The following is a 16,008-nucleotide window of genomic DNA, read 5'->3' as shown; positions in this document are numbered from 1 at the left end:
GTTGAGGTTTTCCTACGCTGTTACTGATTCCCGCAGAAGTTTCTGCTCAGGGGTTTCTGCTCTCCTAAGTCATGATTCTCTGTATCTACTTGTCTGTCTCTCCAATTTTGGAAGCAGTGGTTTTTCCTGTGAATTCACTTCTCTGATGAATCTAAGAAGAGTTATGCATTTCTTAGTTTGTTTGGTTTTTATTTCTGTTAGGATGGAGTGGCAATTTCTAAACTCCTTATATGCCAGGGCAGAAACCGGAATCCTGTTCATTTCTTTGATGATCCTTTGACATGATAAGTCATTTTTCTGTTGTTGCTTTACATATATTTTCCCACTGTCTTCTGACTCCACTGTTCCTGATGAGAAATCAGCTCTTACTTTTTTTTATGATCCTTCGTACATGATGAGTAAATTTCTCTTTCTGCTTTCAAGATAGTCTCTTTGGTTTTTGTTTTGTTTTGTTTTGTTCTGTTCTGTTTTGTTTTGTGAGGAATATTGCCCCCGAGTTAACATCTGTTGCCTATCTTCCTCTTTTTGCTTGAGAAAGATTGTCCCTGAGCTAACATCTGTGTCAATCTTTCTCCATTTTTATTTGTGGGATGCCACCTCAGCATCACCTATGAGCGATGTGTAAGTCCTCACCTTGGTTCCAAACCCACAAACTCCAGGCCACTGAAGGGGAGTGCACTTACCCAACCACTACACCAGCAGGCCAGCCCCCATTATTATTTTTTAATTAAAATCTGTCTTGGTGTGAGTCTTTTGAGTTTATCCTGCTTGGATTCCACTGAACTTCTTGGATATGTAGATTTATGTTGATCATCAAGTTTGGGAAGTTTTCAGCCATTATTTCTTCAAATATTTTTTCTGCGCCTCTCTCTCACCTCCTCCTGTGACTCCCATAATGTGTATTTTGGTATGTCTCATGGTCTCCCTTAGTCTCTGTTCTTTATTTCATTCTTTTTTCTTTATGCTATTCCAACTGGGTGATTCAAGTTTTACTGTCTTTATGTTTGTTCTTTATTTCTTCTACCTGTTCAAATCTGCTGTTGAACCATTCTAGTGAATTTTTAAATTTTTTTGAGCTATTGTATGTTTTACTTCCAGAATTTATATTTTTTGAATATTTTCTATCTTTTTTTTGATACTTTATACTTGTTCATTATTGTTCTATTTTCCGTGAGTTCTTTCTCCATGGTTTCTTTCAGCTCTTTGAGCATATTTAAGACATTTAGTTTAAAGTTTTTGTCTAGGAAGTCTGATGTACAGACTTCTTCAAGGATGATTTCTGTTAATCAATTTTTTCCAATTAATGTGCCATACTTTCCTATTTCTTTGAATGCTTTGCAATGTTAGTTAAGAACTGAGCATTTAAATACTGTAATGTGGTAACTTTGGAAATGAGATACTTTCTGCTCCCAGTGATTGCTGTTATTACTTGATGTAATCCAATCAGTAATCCATTTCTTTAGTGATCTTTCCAAGCAATTTTTCTTATCTTCTGTGGTCACTAAAATCTCTGTTTTGTGATCTCCACAGTCTGTCAGTGACCTGACAGAGATTTCCTTAAATGCTTGATTCCAATAAGAATAGAAAAAAAAGAGGATTCTGTCCATTTAAATCCCCTTAGGTAACGCCACTGGGAAAGTTCATTCAACGTTTGGGAGTTTATACAATGCCCAGCCTCCGTGCTGGCTCCTCAGTCATCAAGAACAAGAAATCAACACACAACCCTGATTTTTGTAGGACAAGCTCCCTATTTCCCAACCTAGGACTAGCAATATGCAACAAGTCTGTGAGCCACTGTCCTCATGGCTGTGTGCAGGGAGCTGATGTGTGGAGAATGGTAATTGATATGTCAGACACTGAAATTTATCAACTTCTTTCTCATAAAGCACTCCCCTGGATGCTGTAAGTCTTCAACTAGACTCCAGCATCCCAAAATAGTGGCTTCAGACGGTTCATACCAGATCAATAGTTGTGTCTGTGGAGGTAGTCATTCCTGGAACTTCCTACTCTGCCATCTTTGTGGTATTACTCTAGTAATGCCATCTTAACAATATTAAGTGTTTTGATTCATGACATGGAATTTGTCTCTATTTATTTAGGTCTTCTTTGATTTCTTTCAACACTGCTTTAAACAGTCTAGCTTCATTTTAACTGGATATGTGCATGTAGTCATTAAATATCCAAATTCAGATCAACAGGCAAAATATTAATATTGGTTTATTAGTGTACTGCTCTTCTTACTGACTTTAAACTAATTTTGATTTGACAATCTTAGAAAACTTCGGAAAACAAAACATAATAAGGGAGATGACCATCTATGTCTAGGAAGTACACTTGTTCAAAGTGTTAAGTCTGTCTTAATGTTGCTGATTACATAATATTAGGTATGCCACAGGTCACCTGTAGATTATAAGAGCACCATTAAATTAATGCTGGCACAGGGTCTGGTTAGAATATATATCGACATATATTTTTTGTCCCTCTAGTCAATATTTAAAATTAACCGGTTGTTGTCAGTTCTGCGTCACATAATCCCCTTAGTCCTAAATCAACCTTAGTTGCCCTTATCAAGTGCTTGCCCTCTCCCAATCATCAGTTTGTGAGAACTCCATTTAGTCAGTCCCTTGTCCTCAACATCCACACTACCCTGACCCCCAACTTCACCTCTTCTGAGAAATTAATGCCCAAACTCTGTCTTCATGTTTGTGGTGTCCCTTGTATCTGTAATTCCTATTGATTCCTGTATTTGTTTCCTAGATCAAGTTTCCTATTGCCTCACTTCTAGAATACAACAGTGGCCAGGCCCATCTTGTCTTTGTGAATCCATTCTCTTTGTTTACAGTCTATCCTAGGATGTGCTGCCATATTAGCTTTTGCACAATTTCAACTTCATAATGAATCTGTAGGTAATAGTAAGTCCAACTAAATCCTTTAACAGAGAAGAGAATTGCATACTCTTGATTTAGGCTTATTACATCTTCCATGATATGGCCCTAATTTACCCATTTCTCTCAATTAAGATTATGTTTGTTTACAAATAAGAGAATATCCTATTGAAAATATCTTAAAGAAATAGTTTGTTGATTTACTTTACATACAAGGAGTCTTGTGGTGAGCCATTCTAGGGTTAGTAGAGTAGCTCTGAAACATCACAGGCTCAGGCACCTTCCGTTTTCCTTCATCATACTTAGTCTAGAGACCTCTCCACCTTCACGCTTAAATACTGCCGTCCCAAGATGATGTCTGCCTGACCTCTACTTTCACATCTGTGTTTTGAATAATGAGAATGAAAGAGAAGTGGCACCAACGGGATTTTTCTTATATCTCATTCACAAAAATTATGTTTCATGAACCCACCTAACTACGAAAAGGATGGTGAATGGAATATTTAGGCAAGCAAGGAGTAATGGTATAGGAAATAAATATTGGGTCAACTATTCTGCAGTCTGCTGTACCATACAGTAGCTTTTTCTAATACTGCACCATTCAGTTTCTAGGGTGGTTTAACTTTATAACAATCTAACTTATTTTGTATTCTTTATATTTAAATGTGCTGGCAAACTAATTCGTCAAATAATTGCACTAAATCATTCCTAGGAAAAGCACAATCAACAGTCTGAATTTACTATTGAAAATTTGATAACCACCACATCTGATTTATTTGCTGCTGGGACAGAGACAACGAGCACCACCTTGAGATATGGACTCCTACTTCTGATAAAGCACCCAGAGGTCACAGGTATGAATACAGATGGTGAACAGGGTTAATTTTAGAATATAATTCTGGTAAGACAGTGTTAGTGTCCTACAACTTATGTCTATTAGAGAAGCTTCATTATTGAAATATCTGTTCCACTAGTTGTAATATGTCCAAACCTAATGAAGGGATAACAATGAGACAACTTTGCACAACAGGAGTTGATGACTGAGAGAAGTGAAGGACAGTGTGGGTAGTAGGAAAGCAATAAAGTTCTGGAGCAGTGTCTGGATTCCATTGGGAGGTGACTTGTGTCAGGCAACAGCCATCATGAATTGGTCTAAGATTGCGTGTTCATTTTCTTAAAAAGAGGTCACTTTGAATGGTAGATAGTTCTTGCTGGAATTTTCCCTCATTCTGAAAATACAGAGTTCTTATGCTGGGGTAGGGAAGATGGAAACTCCTTTTATAGAGGCATAAGTGGAAATTCTAGAAATTTAGTTAGACGGCCTTAGAAAATTTCTGCAGTCTGAGAAGTATTCTAAAAAGTTAGATTTGTAAGAAAGGTGTTGCTATTTAGGCAGAAGACATGCCTAAAGGAATTTTATTATTCCAGGAGTCTGTTTCCAGGACACTGGGTTTCCCAAAATAAGAATTTCAGGGGGTAAACAATTTTATCTTTTATGAACAAATGAGAATTAACTAGTTCTTTGAAGTCAAAAAAGAGTACAGAAAGTAGCCAACAAATTTCTGAAACACAGAGAGCAGAAGGGAGGGTGATAATTACCTCAGCAGAGAAGATGAAGTTGTAACGTAAATGTCAGCAGAAGATTCATCAACGTAGAAAAGCTAATCTATGTCCCTAAAATCCCAACAGTTCTCACTATTTGGAAGTACCAAGTGTCTAACAAACTAGGGGAGAATGAGGGAGGAGACAGGAGGCTTTCTTCTACAACGTGTACCAGTTTCTACAGTTGTACAGGTTCTCTCTACAATTTTTTTGAGCAGGTAACTATTTTCTTTTCACAGGAAGAGAGGTTTTCCAAAGGAAAGACCTAAATATTGCATCATCGAGGTAGAACATTCTCTCCAAGTGTCCAGCGTAGTAAAATGAAATAAAAGCATGCACCCTAAGACACAGGATCATGAAATTTCAGAACATCAGGGAAAAGTTAAAATCATAAAAACTTTCAAAGATAAATCAAGTGACATGTATAAAAGATTAGGAATCAGAAGGGCATCAGATTTCTCAAGAGCAACTATCACCTTGTGTATTAATAGAAAAAGGATATTTTCAGATATGCATGTTTACCAAAAATTTTACTTCCTCTTTCCATTTTCTCAGAAAGATACTGGAGGATAGTTTGCATCCAAATATTTGAAACCAAGTCAGACATGCTCATGGGCTCCAGGAATCATAAGACCTCCTATAGGAGGATGGAAGTTTCAGGGAGGGTACTTGGGTCCTGGCCTGGGAAACAGCCAGTGTAGATTGTACTAAGTAGATGGAGAAGGTGTGACGGAAGTTAAGAAAAATAAAAAAGAAGTGATTGATAATCTGAGGTTTGAGCATTTGGGAAATTATTACTAGGAGTTTAAAATATCTGCCTGAAGATTTGGAAACTATCCTAAATGGGCATCTAGAAATTTAGGAAGAGATCTAAATTATTCAAAAGTAGGTGTCAAAATATGCAAAATAAAAAATAGTCATAGGTATCTTACCAGTGAACAATATTTATGTGGTTATAATGGTATAAACAGTGAGTATTTATATGATCAAAATTATGATCAAAATACAGAGGTGAAAGTGGAGTGAAGGGATGTGCATGTGTGTGTGTGTTTGTGTGTCTGTTCATGTGTAATTTGTATGGAGTGGAGAAGCTGATGTAAATCCTCATGGCTCATCCCAGGGCTTCATTAAATATTGCCTAAAATTGGATAAATGAATAAACAGAAACAGAAATAGAGTCATTATTTGGAAATATGTATATACATTTTAGAAGAAACTCCAAGAATGATTCAAAGTGGCTGCATCTGAGGAATGGGAGGTTGAAGGGGGTACCATTGCAAGTTGCACACACACACATGCAAACACACACACAAAGACTTACATACATGTAGATCCATTTGTAGAATTTAATTTTTAAAACATCCTGTATTATTTTGATACAAATTAATATTTGTTCTTGTTTTTCTTTGTGCAGTGACAATAATTTCTTAATTATGTGATAACTTCATATTTTGAAAAATTTCATCATTTTTATTTGTATTAATTATCCTCTATGGTAATACACAGGTATGTACAGATATGTCTAATGCCTGGCTTGTAGGAGAGTTGTATGTCTCTATATTATAGCAATTCTCTAAGTTCTGGGCATATAACTTATGTTTATAATGATGTTGGGACACCTTCATAATTCTTAATGTAACACTGAATTCCTGTGGCAAATGTGCCATTTTACTCATTTTCCATCAGTCTTACTTGTGTCTTATCAGCTAAAGTCCAGGAAGAGATTGACCGTGTGATTGGCAGACACCGGATCCCCTGCATGCAGGACAAGAGCCATATGCCCTACATGGATGCTGTGGTGCATGAGATCCAGAGATACATTGACCTCATCCCCACCAACCTGCCTCATGCAGTAACACATGATACTAAGTTCAGAAACTACCTCATCCCTAAAGTAAGATTTGTTTCTCTTTTACTGACCTCAGCACTCCTGAAATTCCCATATTCGCATGGTTCCACTCTTCTCCCAACACAAGATGAGAGAAATGCAAAAATCATATGTTTGGCAGCTTGAAGGACTTGTATTATACCCAATTTGGGCTAGAAAAGCTTTATAACAGGTCTTGATAGCTGACAGTGTAAGTCTTCCAAATTTCTTCTGCTTCTTCAAAATTGGTTTGGCTACTCTTAGCTGTTTACATTTTCAAATAAATTTTAGTATTAGTTTGTTAATATCCCAAAACACTCTCCTGGGATTTTGTCAGGGTAACATTAAATCTACAGATCAACACCATTTGTTGAAGAGACTTTCTTTTCTCCATTGTATGCTCTTGACTCGTTCGTCGAAGATTAGCTGTCCATAGATGTATGGGTTTATTTCTGGGCCTTCGATTCTATTCCATTGATCTGTGTGTCTGTTTTTGTGCCAGTGCCATGCTGTTTTGGTTACTATAGCTTTGTAGTATATTTTGAAATCGGGGAGTGTGATAACTCCAGGAGATCATTTTGAAAAGAAGTGGCATCTTGTAAAGAACTGACATGTTGATTCTTTGAATTAATGAATATGGCATATGCTTCCAATTTATTTGAGCTTTCTTTATTTTTTCAATAATGGTTTTTCTTCAGTGCAATGGCTTACACATCTTTGGTTAGTTTTTTCCCAGGAATAATATTTTTGATGCTATTCTAAATTGTATAATTTAAAAGATACCTTTTCCATTTCTTTGTATCTGGGATATGGAAATATAATTAATTTTATTATTTTGATGACCTTTTATGTAGCAACCTTGCTAAGTTTACTAATCATTGCTAATAATTCGTCTGTAGATTCATTTGGAGTTTCGATGCACACAATCCTGCTGAATGGGTTAATGTTTGTTTTGTTTCTTTATTTACTGAGGTATCCTTGACATCCCACGTTATATTAGTTTCAGGAATACAACATAATGATTCAATATTTGTATACACAGTAAAATGATCACCAAAATAGGTCTAGGTACCATCTGTCACCATACAAAATTAACAAAAATTTTTTTTCTTGTGTTGAGAACTTCTAAGATTTACTTTCTTGCAACTTTCAAATATGCCATACAATATTGTTGACTATAGTCACCATGCTGTACATTATATCCCCATGACTTATTTATTTTATAATTGGAAGTTTGTATCTCTTGACCCCCTTCACCCATTTCAGCCACAACCCTCCCCTTTGGCAACAACCAGTCTGTTCTCTGTATCTATGAGTTTTGTTTGTTCATTTGTTTTGTTTTATTTCTTATTTTCTAGTACTCATGATTTTAATTTCTCTTTATTGCATTATCGATTGGCTAGGGTTTCCAGGATAGTGTTCCAAAAATTGGTGCTAGTGGACCTCTCTGTTTCATTTTTGATCCCCAGGAGGTGGTGGAGGTTTAACATCACGCAACTGATAGTGATGTATTAAATACATTTTGGTGGATATTCTTTACAGAGTAGGGAAGTTTGCCTTCACTTATCTTTGTATGATATTTTGACATGAAAATGTGTACAATTTTGTCAGATGAATTCTCTGCCTCTATTGATATAAGTTGTATATGTTGGCATCCCTTTCTCCACTAAATATATATATTTTAATTATAAGCACACAAGTGGATTTGATTTGCTGTATTTTGTTCTGGAATTTTATATTTATATTCATGAGAGAGACCGGTCTGCAATTTTTCTATCTCAAAATTTTCTTGTCAGATTTCTGATATCGGTTAATGTTGGCCTCATAAAATGGGGTGGGAATTGTTACCTAGTCTGGGTCTATATTTATTGCCTTCTCCTGCCACTCTTCTTTTTCTGGCCACTCAGTTGTGTCTTTGGAATTCCTAAAAACTTTTGGTTAAATATAATGGAATGTTTCAGAGGTTCATCTTCTCTAGAAAGAGTTCTTCTCTCCTCCACTAGGCAATCAGAATGATGTAAACCTTCCTGCTCTCATTCAGAAATGGAAATGAAGACAGCCAGAATTGACTGAAGGCGTCAGATGATGTCTCTGAGATTCTCGCATCTCTAGAATTTTGAGAAAAGTTTTGTTTTAGCAGCTTTCCAATGCCTTCTAACATGTGATTTCTATATTTATTCAGATTTTATAGTTGTTATGCTACAAGCTACTCCATTCCACTTGAAGCCAGCACATATTACTAATAAAATGAAAGATAATATAACTAAAAATTCTATTTCCATTAGGGAAAAAGAGTTGTAAGTTTGGTAAGGTTGGAATTGCTATCATCATCTTCCGGGGAGGAGGGAATTGAGGACTTTACCAAGTAGTAGGGCTTGCCCTGATGGTCACAGATCTGATGCAAAGGTTAGGACTTCAAGTCTACTGTATTTTCAACAAAAAACACTACCAGGCCGACTTTTTTTTTTTTTTTTTAATTTGGGGGCATGAGGGTATATTAATAAAACTTGTTTCTCCTCCTATTACTAACTAAATGGGAAATAGACTGAGGAATCAGATAAGTAGTGCCAGTCTCCCACATCTACTACACCAGATTTGGGGACCTGCTTGCGGGGAACACTGCATCTACAGAGCGCACCCATCAATTTCTCTGCATGGCAGATCACGTTGTGCCTGGTGGCTTTTGAGTCTAGACAGCCCATAGCCCAAGGGAATGACCCATTCCCTTCTGCATGGAACAGCACAGTATATTGAGTAGCTGATTCTATCTACCATCTTACTGATCAGATAAATGATTTCTTCTCTCATGAAATGGAGCCACTGAGCTGGGTGTAGATAATGGTCTAAGAGAGGAGTTGGCAAACATTTTCTGGAATGGGCCAGATAGTAAATATTGGGGCAATGTGTCTCTGTCGCCACTACTTAAATCTGCCACTGTAACACAAAAGTAGTTGTAGACCATACAAAAATGATATAAGATTGCGTGTTCCAATATTTATGGACAGTGATACTTAAATTTCTTATAATTTTTACTTGTCACAAAATATTATTTCTCTGTTTAGTTTTTACAATTCTTAACTAATGGGCTATACAAAAACAGGTGGCAGGTTAGATTTGCATGGGCTTTGGATTGCTGACAACTGGTCTAAGACAGCCCTGTCCAATAAAACTTTCTGCAATGATTGAAAATGTTCTATATCTGTGCTGTTCAATACAGTAGCCACTAGCCACATATGTCTATTGAGTGTTTGTAATGTGATTAATGCCACTGAGGAGATCATTTTTAAATTTTATTTACTTTTAATTAATTCAACTTAAATATAAAGAGCCACGTGTGGCATGTAGCTACTGTGTTGGGTAGCGTGGATCTAAATTTTTTTCATAATATGGAGTTAGAAATCCTTCTTCTTCAACTTTGCAATACTGAGAGTCCTGAAAATACAAATAAAATGTAAGTTTGGTGAAGTTTAATTTGTTGGTCAAAACCTGACTTGAGTTGAAGTGAACCATATATATTTTTACTTATCCCACTTTATGTGAATATTTATGTTTTGCTAAAAATACTCTACGATCTTTTGGGAGTCTCATAAATTCTACAGTGTACACATCATAATCCTTTCTAAAATGTCCAACAATTCCAAAAATGGAAATACATTAGTATCCGGCAGTTTCACTTATGAGACTGTGTTTTTACACCTCGAAGAAGACAAATGTGCAAATTTAATGGGCGGAAGCAGAAAAGCAGGAAGAAGGTAAAATTGTCTGCCTAAAGATAACTTTGTGATGGCTGATAAAACATCCTTTTGGGGAAGGATGACTTCCTCTGAGTTGTAGAAAGGCCATTTGTATTTTATGTGCCAAGATTATGCCCCCTTCATGTTTTTAAGTTCTTATTTCCCAGCCAGGAAAATGCATGATCAGAATCATTGTTATTTTTGCATGTAACAGTAGTTAATTCTCTTTTATTGCTGAGTTGTATTCCATATGTGGAATACCACAAATTGATGATCCATTCACCAGTAGTGGATATTTTAGTGATTTCCAGTTTTCGGCTATTTGAATAAAACTGCTATAAACATTTGTATACAAATATGTGTTACTATATATATTTTCATTTCTATTCAGTAAATCCCCAAATAGTGGAATTGTCGCGTAAGTGTTTAAATTTATACAAAACTGACAAACTGTTTTCTAATGTGGTTGTGCCATTTTGCATTCCCACCAGCAATGCATGAGAGTTCCATTTGCTCAATGTACTCGCGGTGGTTACTCTTTTTAAATTCTAGCTACTGTTCTAGTAGCGTAGTGATATCACATTTTGTTTTAACATCCCTTTCCTTGACAAGTAATAATGCACAGATTCTTTTCATGTCCTTATTGGCCATCATGTGTCTTCTTTGTTAAAGTGTTTACTCAACTTTATATGCCTATTTCCTATGACATCCTTTGTTTTTTGATATTGAATTGTTGTACTTCTTTATATGTTCTGAATATGAGTCCTTTATCAGATATATGCTTTACAATGTTTACTCCCAGTCTGTGGCTTCTTCTTTTAGTTTCTTAAAATTATCTTTCAAATAACAGAATTTTTTAACTTTAATGGAAGAAATTTATCAATTATTTGTTTTATTGTTTGTGCTTTTGTGTCCCATTTAAAAAATATTTGCCAGCACAAGTTGCCAAACACATACTCATATCATTTTCTAGATGTTTTATGCTTTGAGCTCTTACATTTAGATCAGTGATCCATTCCAAGTTAACTTTTTTTGTAGTGTGAGGTAATTATTATGCATAATTTATTTTTTAATAAATATCCAATTGTTCCAGCAGTATTTGTTGAAAATATATCTACTTTTGTATCTTCAAGAAACATTTTCACGTATTAATTGTGTAAAAACATGCAAGGGAAAATCTTTAAAAAAAAGTTATAGACTTTATATATGATAACTTCAGACGATGGAATTTCCCTCAACATTATATTTAAAAAAATGTTAAATCTAAATAACATTTAAAAACACACGTATATGTATGTATTATATACATGAGAGTGTATATATATCCACTTTTATACCTAAATATCTATCACATTTAATACCTCAATACTTCAGTATGTATCTTCTAAAAACAAGGACTTTGTCCTACGTAACAATAATAGCATTAACATTCAAGGAATTATCATTGATATAATAATATTATCTAATATACAACCTATATTTAAATTTTCCTAATTTTTAAAAAATATTCTATATAGTTTTTTCTTTTGCAATATAGTTTTCAATCAAAAAAGAAGCATATAATTTGATTTTCTTATCCCTTTAGTTCCCTGTAATCAAGAATGTTTCTCTTTCCTTTGTTTGTTACTTCCTTTTGAATACCATGACATTTTTTAAGAATCCAGGCCAGTTGTCATATAAAATGTTCTGCAGTCTAGTTCTGTGTGATTGTCTTCTAGAGAATATATTCCAGTTATGATTTTGGCAAGAAAACTACATAGATGGTGTGTATGTGCCACTGAATTTCATTGAGGAGGCAGGGACCTATAATGTCGCTCTTCCCATTATTGTTGATGCTGTGTTTCTCGCTTAATAGGATGGTGTCAGCCAGATCTCTCCATTGCAGATGTTCTGTTTTTCATATGTAATTAATAAAAATTTACAGCATGGTATTTTAAGACTTTGTGAATATCCAGCTTCCAAAACCACTTACCCAACAGTTTTCACATTAATTGATGAACTTTATTGTTGAAAAATGATAATTTTTGTAATTTATCATCCCTTCTATCTTTTCTTTTGTTTTTCCCCCTGGGATTCATCTGTAAGAAGAGCTCCTCCACATTTTTAAATGAAGAGAAATAAATTTTATGTCAATAGTTGTTACTGTACTTGTTGTCATCATCCCAGAAGAGATCATACCTAATTAGACCTCTATTTTAAAACTCCCTATGAACAGATACTCTGGACGTTTCAAGACCCTAAAGAGACAGCCATTTTAGACCTCAATTCACATATAAGATGTGTGAAAACTGAAATGATAAACAGAGCAGTAGGTGAGGACATACACCAGTGTCCAAAAGTGATGATAAGGAAGAGATGGAGAGTTCAGAAGGTGTGGCATTCAAATACCCAAATACTCAGTACTTCAAATGTAATTGGACACTACTTTAGCAAAATCTCTGCCACTGGCCTGAAAATCATGCCTGTTTATTACTTGATGTGTCTGCCTGGAAATGTCACTGCTCTTCTTTGGACCTATGTCTCCTCATCTGTGAATCATAAGATTGGATTAAGTAATTTCCAACATTTCTTCCCGCTCCATGACTTCTTTATAACTCAGTTTATCTTCATCCGTTCCTTCCAGGGCACGACCATATTAACATCTCTGACTTCTGTGCTGCATGATGATAAAGAATTCCCCAACCCAGGGGTGTTTGACCCTGGCCACTTCCTAGACAGGAGTGGCAACTTTAAGAAGAGTGACTATTTCATGCCTTTTTCAGCAGGTAATAAAAATTTATTTCCTTTGGTACTTCGGAAGACAGTATACCTTTGTGAGATCCGTTAAACTTGCAGTATCTACTCTCCGGTTCATAGAATTTCTTTGTACATGATCAGGAGCACCACTCTCAATGCCCATGCACTCTCCCACCTCTTGATACTTCTCATTATTGGCCCACATTAGTGGGATTTGAAGAGCTGATCTAGTTCTCCCAAAGTAAGAAAGCCAGAGAATGGTTTGATTGAGTACCACCTCAAGATACATCACTGTACCGAGCAGAACCCTTTCTAGAAGGTTAATCTCATCTAGACTACACTCACCTGTCCTAAGGAAAGTATCTAACTCCACAAATTTGAGTATCTTCTATGAGGTACTTCTCACCCCTAGGTTGAGCTCTGGGGATACAAGTGTGCACAAGCACAGAATGGGCACCCAAACGGCTCACGGCCCAGTTAGTGAAGCAGATGAATAAACAGATAATTATAAACCAGTATGACTAGTGCTGTGAGACCAGGAAGGGCAGGCTGTTTGCCAGGGGATGATGGGGAGGGGAAGAAGCTGCCTCTCTCCTGCTCTCTCATACCACACACAAGGTGAGGCATAAAGTGGATTAAGCAACATTCTAATAAAAGAAAGGAAATTTTATCTACCTCATAAAAGGCACAGAAAAATGAAAAAAAAAGAGGCAGGACATTTTAACAGAGGTAATGGACCATAGAAGCATGATACTTACTCTAGTTCAAGGATGTCAGAACCTCCTGCCAGTAACAGTGGGTCAAGGAAACCTTGTTAGTGTGACATATTACCCTTTAATATTCCTGGGCACTTGACCTTCCTATAATCAAGGTCTCCCTTTTGGATATTGGGGCCTCTGCACCTGAACTGTGAGCTGAGTTTCTGGCCATAGTGTTTGCTTCATTCGTTCTTGGGCTTTTGATTCCTGCTTTTGGGTCTGGCATTGTACATGGTAAGAAGACAAGGACTGAGTCCTCCTTTCAAGAACTCATATTTTACCACGCTCAAAAAACAGAGAATTATGATTCAAAGTGATCTATGCTTGATTGGAAGCATGAATATGATGCTGAGGAAACCCAGAGAGAGTGAGAATCTACTGCCATAAGGGATCACAAAAATTGTAAGAAGAATTAAAATTTGACCTAGTTTCTAAGAGAAGTATAAATAAAGTGCATCTTAGCCAAAGGGAAGAATATCGGATAAATCTTGAAACTGCATGGTATGTTGAAGGTTAATGAAGTATAGATACAACTAGAACTGAGAGTAAAAAATGTGAAGAATGCAAGGAAGATCATGGAACATCAGACTAGGGACAGGGAACACAAGCAACATGGGTGTGTTTCTGTGAAAAGATTGATGGAAACCTGAAATATCAAAATAGCAGTTATAAAGTGGGAATACTTAATGAAACGCTTGGCATAGAGCCGATACCCAGTAAAAATTTTTTGCATGAAGGGTGCCTGTTAAGAGAATATGTTAGGGTGGATAACACATGAGTCCATCTTTTGTTTATCTGTCTATCTAACCATCGTTCCACCCATCCTGCCTTCCATCCGTTCATCCATCCAACCATTCTTCAAATAGTTACTGCATATTCTTTATTCCTTTTGTGCCAATCAAAAACATACTGTCCAAGCAGTATCTACATTCTGTGTTTGTTATTTTCAGGAAAACGGATATGTGCGGGAGAGGGACTGGCCCGCATGGAGCTGTTTTTATTCCTGACCACCATTTTACAGAAATTTACCCTGAAATCTGTGGTTGATCCAAAGGACATCGACACCACTCCAGTTGCCAACGGGTTTGCTTCTGTGCCACCTTCTTATCAGCTCTGCTTCATTCCTGTCTGAAGAAGCGCAGACCATCTGGCTGCTGGTGTGCTGTCATCTGCAACTCCCCCTCTTTTGAGATATTGTTCACCTCCTTCCCATTCCATCCCCTTCCCACGAATGCCTTCTCTATCCTCTTCTCTCTCCATTACTCCATTCCCTCAACATTCAGTGAACATCCAACCTCCATTAAGGAGAGTTTCCTGATCTTCACAGCATAAATATATGCCTCCTATTCTTCATCCTGTGTAACACATGTATTCGCCACCACATACGTTAATACTTATGAGTTATTACTATGTTATAAATATTAAACGGTAAAAAAATTTTGGACAGCTTTATGGAGATTTATTTGACATATAACATTGTGCATGTTTAAGGTGTACAACATGTTGATTTGATATGTGTATATACTGCAAATAGTTTATCACAATAAGATTGGTTGATGTATCTATCACCTCACATAGTTGCCTTTTTTTTTGTGGTGAGAATGTTTAAGATCTACTATCAGCAACTTTCAAGTATACAAAACAGTATTGCTAACTATAGTTACTCTGCTATACATTAGATCCGCAAAATTTATGCATCTTACAACTTGAAGTTTGGATCCTTTGACCAACATTTCCCCATTTCCTCCACCTCTAACTCCAGCAATCACCAGTCTAATCTCTGTTTCTGTGAAATTGGCTTTTTTTGGATTCCACATTTAAGAGTGAACATATAGGATTTGTCTTTCTCTGTATGGTAAATGACTTATTTACCATAGCATAATGCCCTCAGGGTTGTCCATGTCTTGACAAATGGCAGAATTTCCTTCTCTTTTATGACTGAATAATATTCTTTCATATATGTATGTACCACATTTTCTTTATCCGTTCATCCGTGGATGGACATCCATGGATGATGTCCTTAGGTTGCTTCCATGTCTTGACTATTGTGATTACTACTGCAATGACATTGGGGTGCATATATCTCTTCCAAATAGTTATTTCACTTCCTTAGGACATATTCCTAGAGGTGAAATTGCTGGATCTATGGTAGTTCTATTTTTATTTTTTGAGAACCTCCATTCTGTTTTCTGAAGTGGCTGTACCAATTTACATTCCCACCTACAGTGCACAAGTGTTTTCTTTTCTCCACAACCTTGCCAACACTTGTTATCTCTTTTCTTTTTTATAATAGCCAGTCTAACAGATATGAGGAAATATTTCATTGTGAATTTTATTTGCATTTCCTTGGTGATTAGTGATATTGAGCACTTTTTCATATACCTGTTGGCCACTTGTGTGTCTTCATTAGAAAAATGTCTATTCAG

The 16,008-nt window shown here is 36.1% G+C and overlaps 1 protein-coding gene across 2 annotated transcripts in view; it reads left to right on the top strand.

Annotated features, from left to right (window-relative positions):
* Positions 1-14,750, top strand: part of LOC131407282 (cytochrome P450 2C19-like) — a 33,205-nt gene extending 18,455 nt beyond the window's left edge. For both annotated transcript variants that reach the window (XM_058543592.1, XM_058543591.1), the window contains 4 exons: positions 3,598-3,739; positions 6,194-6,381; positions 12,712-12,853; positions 14,533-14,750. In XM_058543592.1, the coding sequence (XP_058399575.1) occupies positions 3,598-3,739; positions 6,194-6,381; positions 12,712-12,853; positions 14,533-14,714 (654 nt within the window). In that variant the 3' untranslated portion in view covers positions 14,715-14,750. The remainder of the gene's footprint in view (positions 1-3,597; positions 3,740-6,193; positions 6,382-12,711; positions 12,854-14,532) is intronic.
* Positions 14,751-16,008: the final 1,258 nt, after the last annotated feature.

The sequence above is a fragment of the Diceros bicornis genome, chromosome 6, assembly GCF_020826845.1.
Source record: "Diceros bicornis minor isolate mBicDic1 chromosome 6, mDicBic1.mat.cur, whole genome shotgun sequence".
Lineage (NCBI taxonomy): Eukaryota > Metazoa > Chordata > Mammalia > Perissodactyla > Rhinocerotidae > Diceros > Diceros bicornis.
Note: the sequence above shows the minus strand (reverse complement) of the source record. Positions and strands in the feature narration are given on the sequence as shown.